General features: G+C 61.4%; 1 protein-coding gene across 12 annotated transcripts in view; it reads left to right on the forward strand.

Annotated features, from left to right (window-relative positions):
* Positions 1 to 14,677, forward strand: part of MROH1 (maestro heat like repeat family member 1) — a 67,113-nt gene that overhangs the window by 40,796 nt on the left and 11,640 nt on the right. For 9 of the 12 annotated variants that reach the window (XM_021688844.2, XM_021688849.2, XM_021688854.1 and 6 more), the window contains 19 exons: positions 190 to 312; positions 2,037 to 2,144; positions 2,391 to 2,535; positions 2,728 to 2,768; positions 3,037 to 3,178; positions 3,494 to 3,546; positions 4,108 to 4,215; positions 4,538 to 4,657; positions 4,782 to 4,904; positions 5,657 to 5,803; positions 5,895 to 5,921; positions 6,882 to 7,004; positions 7,219 to 7,298; positions 7,421 to 7,532; positions 7,620 to 7,715; positions 8,343 to 8,447; positions 10,759 to 10,894; positions 11,001 to 11,113; positions 12,119 to 12,271. In XM_021688844.2, coding sequence (XP_021544519.1) covers positions 190 to 312; positions 2,037 to 2,144; positions 2,391 to 2,535; positions 2,728 to 2,768; positions 3,037 to 3,178; positions 3,494 to 3,546; positions 4,108 to 4,215; positions 4,538 to 4,657; positions 4,782 to 4,904; positions 5,657 to 5,803; positions 5,895 to 5,921; positions 6,882 to 7,004; positions 7,219 to 7,298; positions 7,421 to 7,532; positions 7,620 to 7,715; positions 8,343 to 8,447; positions 10,759 to 10,894; positions 11,001 to 11,113; positions 12,119 to 12,271 — 2,055 coding nt within the window. Of the gene's footprint in view, positions 1 to 189; positions 313 to 2,036; positions 2,145 to 2,390; positions 2,536 to 2,727; positions 2,769 to 3,036; positions 3,179 to 3,493; positions 3,547 to 4,107; positions 4,216 to 4,537; positions 4,658 to 4,781; positions 4,905 to 5,656; positions 5,804 to 5,894; positions 5,922 to 6,881; positions 7,005 to 7,218; positions 7,315 to 7,420; positions 7,533 to 7,619; positions 7,716 to 8,342; positions 8,448 to 10,758; positions 10,895 to 11,000; positions 11,114 to 12,118; positions 12,272 to 14,677 lie in introns of all 12 variants that reach the window. The other 3 variants (XM_021688848.2, XM_021688850.2, XM_021688852.2) reach the window with 2 other exon arrangements.

The raw sequence follows: 14,677 nt of genomic DNA on the forward strand, positions 1-14,677 counted from the left end.
TGGAGGTACACACAGGTGCAGATACAGGTGTAGATGGGGCGCGGGTGTAGGTACACACAGGTGCAGGCACAGGTGCATGTGGGTGTAGGGGAGGGAAGAGCAAGATTCCTGTCTCCCAACTGGACTGTCGTGGCACCATCCAGGACTCTTCCTTGAGGCCCCTGTCTGACCTCCCTTGGTCCTGGGCAGGTGAAGCGAGCCGTGGTGCAGGTGATCAGCGCCATGGCCCACCATGGCTACCTAGAACAGCCTGGAGGGGAGGCGATGGTGGAATACATTGTGCAGCAGTGTGCGCTGCCCCCCAAGATGGAGGTAAGACGGTGCCCCCCACCTATCCGCTGTGGAGCTCAGGAGCCATCAGCCTTCTGTGAGGCAGCGTGGTCATCAGAACCTGCACAACCCCAGCTGGGGGGCAGGGTGCGTGGGTGGGTGTGTGGGTCTCAGTCTGTGGGTTGAGCACCTCTCTTGTTTCTGCGCTGGGGCCTCTACATCTTTAGTGCTTCACTCCCTTAGCTCCCAGGACTCAGAAGAGAGAGGCAGAACAGATACTTGGCTCTCTTTGGGGCTTTTCTATTGAAAAAGTTACTAAGCAAATCCAAGTTTCTTCTTGAGGGAGAGCAAGGTAGATGGCATAAACACAGGCGTGACTGGGTGGTCTCGATGTCATGGCCTTGAGCCTGCCCTGGGCCCGGTCTCTCAGGCCCACAGAGCCACCCTGCCTGCCCAGGTCAGCTCAGAGCTATATGTCCCCACCTGGAACTCTGTGTTTAGGTTGCAACACTGGAGTTTAGCCAGAGTGAGTGAATGCTGCCACTTTGCCTCTGAAACGGCTGTTGCGGCCCTCAGCCCTCGGTAAGGGGCCCAGCTTGGTGCTGTTCCCACAGGCCTTGGGAGGCTGGGTCCCCTGCTGCTTTGGCCCATTTTGGCCTCTGCATTTTCACAGCCACTTTGGGGCTGTTGGGCATACACTGGAGAGAATCAAGATCTCTGTTTTAGTCTGTTAGTTCCCAGTATTGGGGGGGTTGAAGATTTCTTTTAGGATATTAAAATTTTTCTAGGTGAATAGTTTTTCATGGCCATTGCGGGCTTATAATTTTACTGTATTGTCTATTGTGAATCTGGCCAGGTTTATTCCTGCTGTTAAGAGTTTGTTGACAGGGGTGCCTGGCTGGCTTAGTCGGTGGAGCATGCAACTCTTAATGTCAGGGTTGTGAGTTCAGGCCCCACGCTGGGTGCAGACATGACTTAAATAAATAAAATCATTTAAAAAAATGTTTGTTGAGATATTCTTCTTGACCTAATAGATGGTCAGGCTTTCTAAGTTGTTCATGTTTGTTTGGGATGAAGTTCTGGCTATGTTTTTAGAGCGTGCTTTAAAACTTGTTACTCAAGGCCTAAACATCCCTATTTTCTCTACTTGACCTTTGATCTCTAAGGGAGAAGCTGTGGGTCTCCTACAGTCATTGCATTTTGGCCATTTCTCTTTGTTGTTCAGTGTTTGCTTTTTGGTATTTCAAAGCATGAATGGGAGGCTCAGACAGAACATGTAGCAAACAGGTCATTTTCTTGCAAGGAACCTTCCTAGGGAGCCGGGCTGTGGACGCTGTCTCTCCCGAGAAACTGTCAGCTGACTCAGGCTGCAGAAGCTGTAGCCTGTTCTTGGAAGAAAATGGGGGTTTTCCCAGGTGACTGTCATTTCCACCAGGCCGTCCCATGTCTACGGACGTCACAGGGCCACAGTCAAGGATAAAGTGGTTTCTTACAGAGTCTGTGGCTGGTAGGGAAAGCTCACTGTCTCTGTCGTTCTGGAGACTGGAACTAAGCCAGCTGGTCTTGTTTCCTTGGGCACTTTTAGTGCAGAGTGTGTTACCTGCCCATGGTGGGCGACATGGCATCCCCTATGGAGGCTGGGCAGGGTCTGCCCTATTTGCATACAGGCTGTGTCCTCACGGCCCCGAGCCCACAACCGAGCAGCCTTTGAGAGCAGAGCAGTGCAGCCCCATGCATGGCCTGCCCCTGCTCCCCCCCTCCCCCAGCCTCGGAAGCTGGGCCCCGACAGCGAGGACCTCGCAACAGACAGTGTGCGGGCCATCAGCGTCAGCACCCTCTACCTGGTCAGCACCACCGTGGACAGGATGAGCGACGTGAGTGTGTGCGCCCGCCCCGTAGCCAGTGCCCAGGGCACCTGACTGACCACTGCCCTCCTGACCTTGTGGCCCAGGGACTGTTGAACCCAGTGGTGGGCAAGCCGCGGGGGCAGGGGTGCTCTCCGGGCCACCTCCCCAAACCTTCCCGAGCCCCTGTGGTGCCTGGGGGGAGCTCCTGGCTGTGTTTGCCCCTGCAGCCTGCACTCCCGAGGTGCTGCAGACAGACCACGGCTCTGCCTCCAGGTCCTCTGGCCCTACCTGCTCAAGTTCCTCACACCCGTGCGCTTCACGGGGGCGCTGACCCCGCTCTGCAAGAGCCTGGTGCACCTGGCCCAGAAGAGGCAGGAGGTGGGGGCCGATGCCTTCCTCATCCAGTACGACAGCAACGGTGCGCCCTGCCCCCCCACCATGTCATCCCTCACCCCGGAGCTCGCCCTTGGAGCTCGCCTTGAACTCAGCCTCTTCCCGCCAGCAGCCCCGCCCCCCGCCTCCCCCCCACCCCACCCCACCCCAGGGGGCAGTCAGGGGCCAGGGCTCTGGGCAGGCAGCCCCCTGAGAATTTCTACCGCCTCCTTTCCAGTGACCCTCCCTTCGCCCTACGCCATAACCACGAGACTTCTGGTGAGCATCACCCTCCGTGTGCTGTGCTGGCTGTGCCCCCTGCCCCGAACCAGCACGCTGGGAATCAGGGGGAGTGGGCTCGCCCTCGGTCCCTGTGTCCCTGCCTCGTGCTGCCTCGCAGAGGGGCCAGTCAGGTGCTCCCCGTGGGGTTCTGGGGGAGCTGTGTCTCAGAGTCCCCCACCTCCCCGCCGTCGGGCAGCCCCTCGGGGCTCACGTGGGGCGTGGTGGCCCCTGGAGCGCCTGGAGCTCCCACCTGTACTTCCGTCAGACTGTGTCCTCCAACCCCTACCTGGGGGACGGCCGCGGGGCTGCCGCGCTGCGCCTCTTGAACGTCCTGCCTCACAGCATTCACCCTTCGCTGGGGCAGCGCTGGGCGACCACCATTCCCCTGCTGCTGGAGCATCTGGATGGTGAGCCACAGGGACGTGGGTGGCCCTCCTCCCCCTCTGACCCCATGTTTGCCAGTTTGCGTCCGGGTTGGCTTTTGGGGACCAGAGTTTTTTAAGTTGGAAGAAATGGCCTCCCCTGAGTTTCAAGGACATGGGGCTGGAAAGGTGTCCCTGCTGGGTGTCACCCAGGAGCATCTGGGCTGTGGGAGCCGCCTGTCCCAAACACGGGGCACGACCTATCTGGAAGGCGCTGGGCAGGGACCTAGGCCTGGGTCTCTGAATGCCACTCCTACTTGCCGGGACGGGCCAGGCTGACCACGTGACTGGTCATTTCAGAATGTACTGAAGAAACCCTGTCCCAGAAGGAGTGGGAGGAGAAGCTCCTGGCGGTGAGAACGGGGAGACCGAGGGTGTGGCCTGTGTTGGGCGTGCAGGGCTGTCGTGGGTCGGGACAGCTCAGGGCAGGACATGCTAGTGGGCACCTCTAGGGTCGTGATGCCTGCCTTGACCTTGCAGTGTGGCTGGGGGCGGGGCGGGGCGGCAGGTGGGTGTCTCTGGGGTGAGGACTGTCTCCCGCCCTCACACACTGCACACGCTGCCGAGACAGGGCCACCGTGTTACAGGGGCTCTGAGCTTCTCCAGCCCAGGAGCCTTCTGTCCTGCCTCCTGCCTGGCCCATTGCATGTTTGGCCGCCCAGTGTGTGCCCTGCCGAGGCTCAAAGGTCGTCTGCAGACCGCGCAGAGCCACGGCACACGACCACCCCGAGGTCACTGCGTGTGACGTCTTCGGGGCCCCAGTTCCCTCCCCAGCCAGCCCGGTGAAGGCTGCGCTCCCGGCCCCTCACCGCCATGGCCCCTGCCCGCAGTTCCTTCGGGACACTCTGCCCTCCCCAGCCAGCCCGGTGAAGGGCGCACTCCCAGCCCTTCACCGCCGCGGCCCCTGCCCGCAGTTCCTTCGGGACACTCTGGCTGTTGCGTCTGACAACACGTGGACCTGCCAGCTGAGCCTGGAGATGTGCAGACAGCTGTCCTGCTATGACGCGGAGCCCCAGGAGAAGGTGCGCAGGGGGGGTGCCCCGGGAGGAGGGGTCCTGGGTGTGGTCCTAGGCTCCCCGCTTCCTATGCCTTGACTCTGGGGCACTTTCTGCCTGAACCTGTCTCTGGTGGCCTGTGGGCCTGACAGAGCCTCCGCCTGGTGGCTGACGGCTGGGAGAGGCACGAGCCCGTTTTCCCCACCTCCCGCTCCTCAAGACGCTGCCCAGAACTCACCTGGTCTTTGTGGTGGCCACTGGCGTGGGCTCCCGGCAGCCCCTACCACGTCCGGTTGGCGCTCCCGCACCCGGGCCTCAGGCACAGCCGTGCTCCTCGGCTCTGTTGCAGAACTTCCTGTATAAATGCATTGGAACCACGCTGGGTGCCGCCTCGAGCAAGGACGTGGTGAGGAAGCAGCTGCAGGAGCTGCTGGAGACAGCCAGACACCAGGAGGAGGCTGAGCGTGAGGTGGCTGCCGCCCCCCCGGGAGGCCTCTCCGCCCCCGCAGGCACTCAGCGCGTGCGTGGTGCCTGTGTGTGCAAGGATGTGTGTGCCCTGGCCCAGGCGTGAGCGCACTCGTGTGCCCCCCTAGGGCCTCGCCCGTTGCTTTGGGATCTGTGCCATCTCTCACCTGGATGATGTCCTGGCTCAGCTGGAGAACTTCATGAGGTCGGATGTGTTCAGAAAATCCACCGGCATTTTCAACATTTTCAAGGTACAGGGGTCGGGGCGACAGCTAGGGGGGCATCTGGAGCGGGACTGGCCTGTGCTGTGTCTTGGCCTTGGTGCTGTGATTGCGGCCCTGGGGCTGGGCGTTCCGGAGTTCCCTGGGCTCGGGGTCCCCTGCAGGTTGGGGGTGGTCCACACTTCCTTGTGGGTGGGGCCAGTGTGGGGGGCAGCCCCCCAGCTGGTAACAAGGAGCAGGCAGCCCTCTGCTAGAGATGGGCTCTGATGGGCCTCTCCTCCTGCTGCCTGTGTGTCCTCTGCCCCCGGGGCCAGTGGCAGCTACATTCCTGGGGAAGTGCAATTCAGGAGGCACAGACCGCCGCCACCTCCGTGGCAGCCCTTGTGGCCAGGTTTTCTGTCTCCCGGTGCCTGTTGTAATTTCAGAATCCGCGGGGGTCCAAGGATGGAGGGGCTGCAGTGCAGCCACCAGAGAGAGACGGGGACCCTGCCTCCGGCCCTTCTGTTGCCTCTCATCCCACTCTCCCTTCTGCATGGTCCCCGACTCGGTCCTTTCCCTTCTGCCACATGGTCCCCAGCGGGCCCGAGCCTGGCCTGCCTGTCCTGTTCTGCTGTCCCCGCCGGAGGGACTCTCTCTGGGGTCAGGTGGCACCGTCCACCCCTTCGGTGATGCCTCAGACGTTGCTGACCAGCTCTGCCCTTCTTCCAGAGGGACTTGGGACTCTGTTGGGGGGCATGGAATGTACTCTGACTGAGGCCCTGCCAACTCCTCTGGCCTCTCAGGACCGAAGTGAGAACGAGGTGGAAAAGCTGAAGAGCACCGTGATCCTGTGTTACGGCCACGTGGCGGCGCAGGCCCCCCGGGAGCTGGTGCTGGCCAAGGTGGAGTCGGACATCCTCCGGAATATATTCCAGTACTTCAGCACCAAGGTGGGCGCCCGGCACATCGCCATTGCGGGGGTGCTGGAGGGGGCTGCCACCAGGGTCGCATGTGTTAATTCCTGTCACTTTTGTTGTTCAGGTTCTGGGAATAAAGGTAGAGACCAAGGTACAGTGTGTAGGAGTTAAGTGGGGACTGTGCCTTTTCTCTCTTCTCTGGGCTGGGCGGGCCGTGAGCTTCAGGGGCAGAAGCCAGGGGGACAGGCCCCGGGGCTCCCTGCTCCCAGTCCACGGGGATAGCTTTCTGGAGCATCGCACCAGGGCCTGTCCCCACTCACCTTGGAGCAGCGGCCCTCCGCTTGCGGCCAGGATGGGGGCCCAGGAGCTAGTGCTCTGGCCTGGGCCCCGATGGTGGGTGGCCAGAAGGATGGACTTCTGAGCGGCTGGGTGGCAGGCCCTCGGGCTGGGGCTCTGCTCCCTGATGCTCACGGGGCTCACCTCTTGGTGAGTTCTAAAGCCAGTGATGACTGTCAGGCCCTCTGGCCTCACTAACATGCCGCCTCTTAGGGATCTCTGGCACTAACGTGGTCACACCTCCATAGGAGCAGCCGGGCTTTTCCCTTGAAGAGCAGACCCTCTCGGGTCTCCCGGGGTTGGCAGAGGGGCAGGATATTCTGATAGTTGTCTCTTTTTCTGGTCCTTCGTGTCCCCAGGACAGCACCCTGCACCCCCTTTCCTGAGCACCCCCAGAGGCCGAGTTGGTGGGACAGGCAGGGGCCAGCCCCACTCTGCTAGGGCTCTTCTGGGGCGTGCTGCCTTCTCCTCCCACCTTGACAGACCGCTCCAGCCACTGCAGGGTGCAGGGGACGCAGAGCACGCCGTCTGCCCTGGCCAGGCAGAGAGCTGGGGGCTGCAGGGGCGCCGTCCCAGGCCCCCTGAGAGTCCCTCAGGGAGGAGCGTGTGTGGCTGCGGACTGAGGACTGAGGGGAGGCCATGTGGTCCGGCCTGTGTCACCGCGGGCGGCCACCCATTCTGGGTTCGGCGGCCACCCCGTCAGGGTGGAGCCGTGCTGTGGGCGTGGGCGTGGGCATGGGCATGGGCGGCCTCCTGCAGCCCAGTGTGCTTACAGGACCCGGCCCTGAAGCTGTGTCTCATCCAGAGCGTGTGCATGGCCAGCCAGGCCATCTGCAGCAGCGCACAGGCTAGCTCCTTCCACTTCTCCCGGAAAGCGGAGCTGGTGGCTCAGATGATGGTGAGCGCTGGCCAGGGCCTGCCGGCTCCGAGGGGGGCTCCGACGGCGCTGCCGCAGACAGGGGAGGCGGGCCTTGGGGGGGCTGGGGGCACGTGCCGCGAGGGACCCCAGCACCCAGTCGGCATAGCACCCAAAGCCAGCGCCAGGCAGATGGCTGACCAGGGGAAAGCAGGTGCTTTGGCCCAGGGCTGAGTCACGGGACTGGCCCCCCCAGGAGTTCATCAAGGCGGAGCCGCAAGACTCCCTGAGAACGCCCATTCGGAAGAAGGCCATGCTCGCCTGCACTTACCTGGTGTATCCTTTTGTCCGGGTGTGAGGGGGAGCCTCGGGCGGGCTGTCTGCTTATGTGCTCTCTGGACGAGGGGTGTGGCGTGCATGGGGCCGGAAAGACCTGGGGCCCTTAACTCTGGGTTCAGCCCCCTGGACCCAGCGCTGGATGAGCAGGTGCAGGTGGACATGATCCACAGCTGTCTGCACAGTGTCCTGCCTGTGCCGCCCGAGCCCGAGGGGGAGGGTGACCACCAGGAGGTATTGCCCTGCATCCGTGGGGGGCAGCGGGCAGGCCGCGGGGGATGGGCCAGGCTCACTGGTGTGGCTGGGACCCATCTCCTCTAGTCCCTGTACCTGGACACCATGCACACCCTTGAGGAAGTGCTGACGAGCCTCCTTCGGCGAAACATGACCCCCCAGGGCCTGCAGACCATGGTGGAGGTGTGCAGTGAGTGTGCACTGCCCGGGGGTTGGGGGCATGAGGTGGGGGGCGCCCACCTGGCCGCCGGCCCCCTGCCTGCTTCTCCTGGCTCTCCCTGCCACGGGGGCCCTGGGGAGTTCGGTGCTCTCTGCAAGTGCGTGGTGGGGGCGGGGGGCAGCACCCCCTCCTTCCTGGGCAGGTGTGCAGATGGGCTGAGCCCAGATGGGAGCTTCTACTCCCCTTCGCTCCACTGCACGGCCCTGGGATGGAGAGAGCCTGCAGGCGCCCCGGGTGGGAGTTCCTGACCGTCCAGGGCTGTCCGGATGGCAGAGTGGGCAGGCAGTAGCCAAGCTGCCCCCCTCGCTGCCCCCCTCGCTGCCCTTCCTAGCAGTTGCAGGGGTGGGACTGACCTGCTTCTAAGCCTGTCCCTCTCTGGGCCTGGCTCACTCTGGGTCCACCTAGGGCGGCCACGTCTGTGGACAGCTCTGTCCTAGGTCGGAGCGGGTGACCTGCTCCAACCTGACCCACTGGCCCTCGCAGCCAGGGAGGCTGGCCGGCGGGGATGCTGGCCTGCCCGCGTCGCACAAGCTCCTGCTTCCCAGGCTAATGCCTGAGCTGGTACCTATGTGAGGCCCCCTCTTCCCCAGCACCTGAGCCCGTGGATCAAGTCCCCACGGGGCCACGAGAGGGTGCGGGCACTTGGCCTGAGTGCCTGTCTGCTGCAGTACTTCCTGGAGCACCTGCACGTCAGCGTGAGTGCCCCGCGGCGGCCCTGCAGCCACTCCCCTGCCCTGGCCCTGTTCCTGGGTCCCTTGGCTTGGGGACTGCTTGGTGTGGCACCCGTGTCCCAGAGCACCCTACCAGCTTCCTGGCCCTCTTCTGGCGGTTGCCCTGGGCTCATCCCATGTTCCACAAGTCCCACCGTCCTCTTTCTGGGACCGTGGACAGAAGACCCCTCGGGGCTGGCCGCTCAGTCTGACGGTCATCCTTGTCCTCGGGAGCCCGTGCACTCCCTGGCATGATGGGTGGTGTGTCCCCTACACGAGGGGAAGAGTGATGGGGACTGGGGTAAGAGAGGGTGAGGGCGCTCGAGGCAGAAGCAGCACTTTGGGCAAAGGCAGGGGGACCCTGAGCACATGGAATACTGTGGAAAAGCCAAATATTGCAGAGTGGCCGGAGTGGATGGGCAGGGGCTTGTTCTAAGAAGTGCACATTGTTATGCATTTTAATATTTGCTGGGGTGAAGGAGCTCTTGCTACACTTTGTCAGTTTCATGGTGGTTCTTACAAGCTCATCAGTCTAGGTGATTTTAGGATAAATTTGACACAGTCCTAAAATATTCCTGTTGTGATTTTGGATTTTGGTAGGAATTGCATGGAATTGACGGATTAATTTGTTGGGCAATAGCATCTTTTATTTATTTTTTTAAAGATTTTAAATTTATTTGAAAGGGAGAGGGCAGAGCAAGTGAGAACACGAGCAGGGGGAGCGGGAGAGGGAGACGCAGGCTCCCCGCTGGGCAGGGAGCCCGACGCGGGGCTCGATCCCAGGACCCCGGGATCGTGACCTGAGCGGAAGGCAGACGCTTAACGACTGAGCCACCCAGGCGCCCCCAAGAGCATCTTTTTTTTAAGATTTTATTTATTTATTCATGAGAGACAGAGAGAGAGAGAGAAGCAGAGGTAGAAGCAGGCTCCCAAGGAGCAGGGAGCCCGATGCGGGACTCGATCCCAGGACCCTGGGATCATGACCTGAGCCGAAGGCAGACGCTTAACCGTCTGAGCCACCCAGGCGCGCCCAGGAGCATCTTTTTATAATGGGTCTTTCCATCCAGGCCCCTCAGATGCACGGCCCGTGTCTGCACACGGCCACACGGGCTGGTTCGAGAGGTTTTGTTGCTTTTGTCGGCGAAAATGTTTCTGCAGCCACATTTACTAATTGCTTATTGTCAGGATGTATGAGAAGTGTGGACTTGTGGATACTTAGCAGTGAGGTCGTTTATAGGATTCCTTTGTTATTTCTGATGAATTTTAGTTAACGCTCTTGCGCTTTCAGACGCACAGTTGTGTCGTTTACAGATGCTGGTAATTCTGCTCTTTTCCCCCAGTACCTGTGTCTCTGAGCCCCGTTCTAGTGCTTCCAGAACGAGGCACACACAGCGGCCCCCGGTCTTTAGAGAGAGTTTCACTGCTCGTTACTTCTGCTCGTGTCCTGGGAGCCTCTGTTTTACTGAGCATGTTTCTTGTGGTTGTTTCTCTTGCGTGTGTTTGCTAACACACCCAAACTTTCATTCTTTACCCGGCCAGATCTGCTGTGTGTGCCTAGGTGGGCTTTTCCCACTCAGATTCTTCCATGGCCTGCTTTTCACACAATCCCAGTCCAACTAGAGTTCACCTTGTCACCGTGAGGTGACAGATGTGTGACCTTGCTGGGAGGAACTGCAGCTGGCCCCCCGAGGTGCTCTGCCCAGCATGCCGGCCTCCCTCTACTGAATGCTCACTTCAGCTGGCAGCTGGGCTGAGGGCTCTCAGGCAGAGTCCTGCGCTTTCTTAAGCCGGTGCATGGGCAGGGCCTGCGGGGGGGGGCAGGAGGCTGAGGGGTGTGTAAGTGATGCCACAAGGCCCAGGGCAGGCAAGGCCATTGGCTTAGAGCAGAGTGGGCAAGGCTCTGTATCTGAGGGGTGAAGACCGGGACCCAGCTGGGAGGAAAGGGCATCTCTTGCAGCCCCTCACCTGACAGGGGACCTGCTTTCCAGGGAAGAGAGCTCCCCACAGCTATCAGCCAGGATCAGCAGGGCCCTGCCCCGCTCTGCTCTCTTGTGGGGACTCCCCCTTTATCTCCTGATCGTCCCTCTGCCTGCACACACCTACTTACCTGGCCCTCCTCCTCTCCTCCAGGGGTGGGGGTGGGGAGGAGCTCACCAAGGGGCTGTACTGGCCACATTCCTGCCCATATCTGGGTCCAGGTGGTCCCTGCCCACCCCTGGCATGCGCAGGGTCCCGGTCCCCCCCTCTGGCTACCCCCCGAGTGTCTCTGCAGGACCCTCCCCCTCTGCCTCTCCAGGCCCTGGTGCCCTTCCACAACCTGGGCGTCCTCATAGGCCTCTTCTCCCCTCGCTGTGCGGACCTGTGGCCTGCCACCCGCCAGGAGGCTGTAAGCTGCGTGTATGCCCTGCTCTACCTGCACCTGGGCTACGAGGGTGAGCCCCGGCTGGGCAGAGGTGCTGGAGGGGTGAGGGGCCAAGGCTGGGCCTTGGGGGCCGGGGAAGTGCCTGCCCAGCTCCACTCTGCATCCTGCCTCTGAAGGCTTCTCCCGCGACTACCGGGATGATGCGGTTGAGCGGCTCCTCACCCTCAAGGAAGGACTCGTGCACCCCGACCCTGCCATCGTCTTCCACACCTGCCACAGCATAGCCCAGGTACCTGTGGGAGCAGCCACAAAGGACGGGAGCGGCCAGCACTGGGGGGGCAGAGAGGGGCTCTCCGAGCAGGCAGTACCTTGCATGTCCTGGGCTCGGCAGGGTGCTGGCAGGGGCAGCGTGGGGCTAGTGGGCACGGTGCCGAGACTGGGCACAGAGGCAGGTGTCATTCAGACAGTGAGCTGTCCGGCACCGCCTCTGGCCAGCACTGCTTCCCTCTCCCTGGGGTCTACCCTCTGAGGCCCAGCAGCAGGGGTGTGGTCAGGAGCTCAGCGGCGACTCCAAGGAGCTGAGAAAGCCGCCCCAGCCTCCCCCATGAGTCCCCATGCCAGGGCAGGTCTCGTCTTCCATTTGGTGTCTGGAAATGGCCCTCGGGGTCCGGAGGCTGGCTCCCCTACAGGAGGAAGAAGGGAGGGTCTTACTCAGACGGTGGGAGGCGAAGACCCAGCTCTAGGCCAGTCCGGGTGGAGTGGCAAGGATGTGTGTGGCTGGGGTGAGACGTGGAGCATGTCCAGCCACCTTTCTGCGCGTGGCAGTGTGTGTGGTTTGGTGACCTCCTCCAGCCTGGGTGCTGCTTCTCCACTTGAACGGGGGCTCTGCTGGGCCGAGAGGGCGAGGAGGGCACTGTTGGGTGGGCTGTGCTACCCTCGGCCCTTGACCCTAGTCTGGAGAGCTCCGGAGCCGCTGAGGCCTCCCCCCGCCCCCACCGGCCAGGAGGGGCCTCCCGCAGGGCGCTCGGACCACCTTCCAGGGGCCGGGGTCAGGTAGGCCCTGGGGGCCGTGTCCGCAGCCTGGCCGGGCTTCAGGGCTTCAGTGCGGACGAGGCTCCGGTGTGAGCCACCACCCCACCCTGGCGCTCCGGACAGGGCGAGGAAGGCTGGAGGAGGGGCGTAGGCGGGCGGAAGTGGGGCAAGCCCTCCGGGCAGCCCCAGACCCGGGGGTGTTGCGTCTGGGAGGGCGCTGGCCCCCACCCTCTTAGTTCCTCTGACACAGCCGTCCTCCTAGATCATTGCCAAGCGCCTCCCGCCAGAGCAACTCATCAGCTTCTTGCTGACCATGTTTGAGGGGCTGGGAGACCCCGACAAGAACTGTTCTCGGGCCGCCACGGTCATGATCAACTGCCTGCTGAAGGAGCGAGGCAACATGCTCCTGGAGAAGGTGAGGGGGCGGGGCGCGGGTGGGGCGGGGCCGCGGTGTGGGCGGGGCCCGCGGGGCGGGGCTGCGTACGTTGGGGCTCCTGCTGTCTCTGCTCCCGTCCCCTTGCCCCTGCGGGCCTAATAAGGACAAGTTTTTCTCCTCTGATTGAAGACAAGTTAGAATTGGGTACAAGTAACTGCTGAGAAATTGAGGGGGAGGGGGAAGGAAAGGGAAGATGCAGGGGTAAGGCGTAGGGAGCCCCTTGGCGAGTGGGCACTGGCTGGGCGCTCTGCCCCAGTACCGGAGAGTCCCGCAGCCGGCTGGCCCAGAGGGGTCATGCCCAGGACGCTCAGGTGCCGCCCGCCTCCTTACGCCCGCACGTTCACCCTGTCACCTCTGCGTCCTCTTGGCGGGAGCTCAGGTGGCTGTCTACGCAGCTTCCAAATGTGCATTGGCAGCAGCTCTGTGTCCACCGTGTGGGTCGACAGACAGGTCTTGCAGGTCTGAGGCAGGCTCCCGGGGCCCCGGGGGCTGCTGGACTGCCTGCCCTGCCGTATGCCTGGAAAGCATACGAGCAGAGAACTTGTACGCCTCTGGGACTCCCCTCAGAGGTGCACGAGCAGAGCACCCCGCCAGTTCCTGAGCCTCTGGTCCCCACCCGACACCCCACAGGGCGTCATCGTCTCCCAGCAGCACCGAGCACAGCCTTCCAGGGATGAAATCACCCACCTGTGCCCTGTGTGCAGCACCTCCCAGTGTTAACATGTGAGGTCATGCGTGTTGTTGCCTCGTTCAGTCACACCTCACTCCTTCCTGCGTGTGCACTGTGGTTCATTCATCCGCCGGCCTCAGTTCCCAGTCTGGGCTGTCTTGACACAAACTGTCAGAGTCCAGGTCCTTCAGACATAAGGGTGCGTGTCTGTTGGGGACATGCCGGTGGAGGACCTGGGCCTGCAGGAGAGGCCCGTGTGTAGATGTCCCAGGTGGCCTTCCAGGCAGGGCACAGCTCACCTCCCGCCAGCAGCAAGGAGGGCTCTGGTGTGCCCCATCGGCGTCAACACTGTGATTCCCACCCTTTCTGCTGGGTGTGTCAGGGCTTCACGTAAGAGTTCAGTTTGTGCTTCTCCGGTGGCTGATGAAGTTGAACACATTTGTACGTGTTTACTGGCTACTCAGGTGTCCTCCTTCATGAAGACACCAGTGTTCTGGGGCGCCTGGGTGGCTCAGTCGTTAAGCGTCTGCCTTCGGCTCGGGTCATGATCCCGGGGTCCTGGGATCGAGCCCCGCGTCGGGCTCCCTGCTCGGCGGGAAGCCCGCTTCTCCCTCTCCCACCCCCCCTGCTTGTGTTCCCTCTCTCGCTGTCTCTCTCTCTCTGTCAGATAAATTAATGGGATCTTAAAAAAAAAAAAAAAAGCACCAGTGTTCTGCCCGTGTCTCTTCTGGGTTGTCTGTGCTTTTCTTTTTTTTTAAAGATTTTATTTGTTTATTTGAGACAGAGAGAATGAGAGACAGAGAGCACGAGAGGGAGGAGGGTCAGAGGGAGAAGCAGACTCCCCACCGAGCAGGGAGCCCGATGCGGGACTCGATCCCAGGACTCCAGGATCATGACCTGAGCCGAAGGCAGTCGCTTAACTGACTGAGCCACCCAGGCGCCCCTGTCTGTGCTTTTCTTATTGATTGTGGAAGTACTTTATATGTTCTGAATATGAGTTCTCCGTTGGAGGTAGACACAGACGTATGCATATGCATATATCACAAACACCTTCTCAGGAATGAACAGGAATTTGTTGATGGAGAAGATGAAAGAGCACTGGGCAGGGTCATGTGACAAGGGAGCTGTGTGGTGACACCTCGTCCGGCACTCGGCACAGGGCTGCTGGGCTGCAGTGGGCGTGGAGGTGTTGGCAGAGTCTGGACTTGGGAGGAGAGCTGCGGCAGGAGTGGGGGAAGAGGGCACAGCTATGATGGGGTTTGCTGGGTGAAGGTTTGGATTTTATTCTGCATTCAGCGGGGCTCCCCAGGATTTGAGTGGTAGGAGGTGCCCTAGGCCCTGTGTGAGTGAGGCAGGTGGACCAGACCGGAAGCAGCGGCCGCCGGTGTTCCTGGTGAGTGCACACACAGGCTGCATTCTGTTTACCCGCTCATCTGTCCGGGGACACTCGAGTTGCTTCCACCTCTTGGCTGTTGCAAGTAATGCAGTGAATGTGCATGTACAGGGGTCTCTTTGTGATCTCGCTTTATGTTCTTTGGGTGAACACCCAATAGCGGGGTTACTGGATCATACAGTAGCTCTATTAATTTTCTGAGGAGCTGCCAGGCTGTTCCGCACAGTGGCTAGTTTGCACTCCCACCGAGAGTGCACACGGGCCCCAGTTTCTCCACATCTCCGCCAACTCTTGTTATCTGTCTTGGGGGTTTTGACACTAG

The sequence above is a fragment of the Neomonachus schauinslandi genome, chromosome 4 (assembly GCF_002201575.2).
Source record: "Neomonachus schauinslandi chromosome 4, ASM220157v2, whole genome shotgun sequence".
NCBI lineage: Eukaryota > Metazoa > Chordata > Mammalia > Carnivora > Phocidae > Neomonachus > Neomonachus schauinslandi.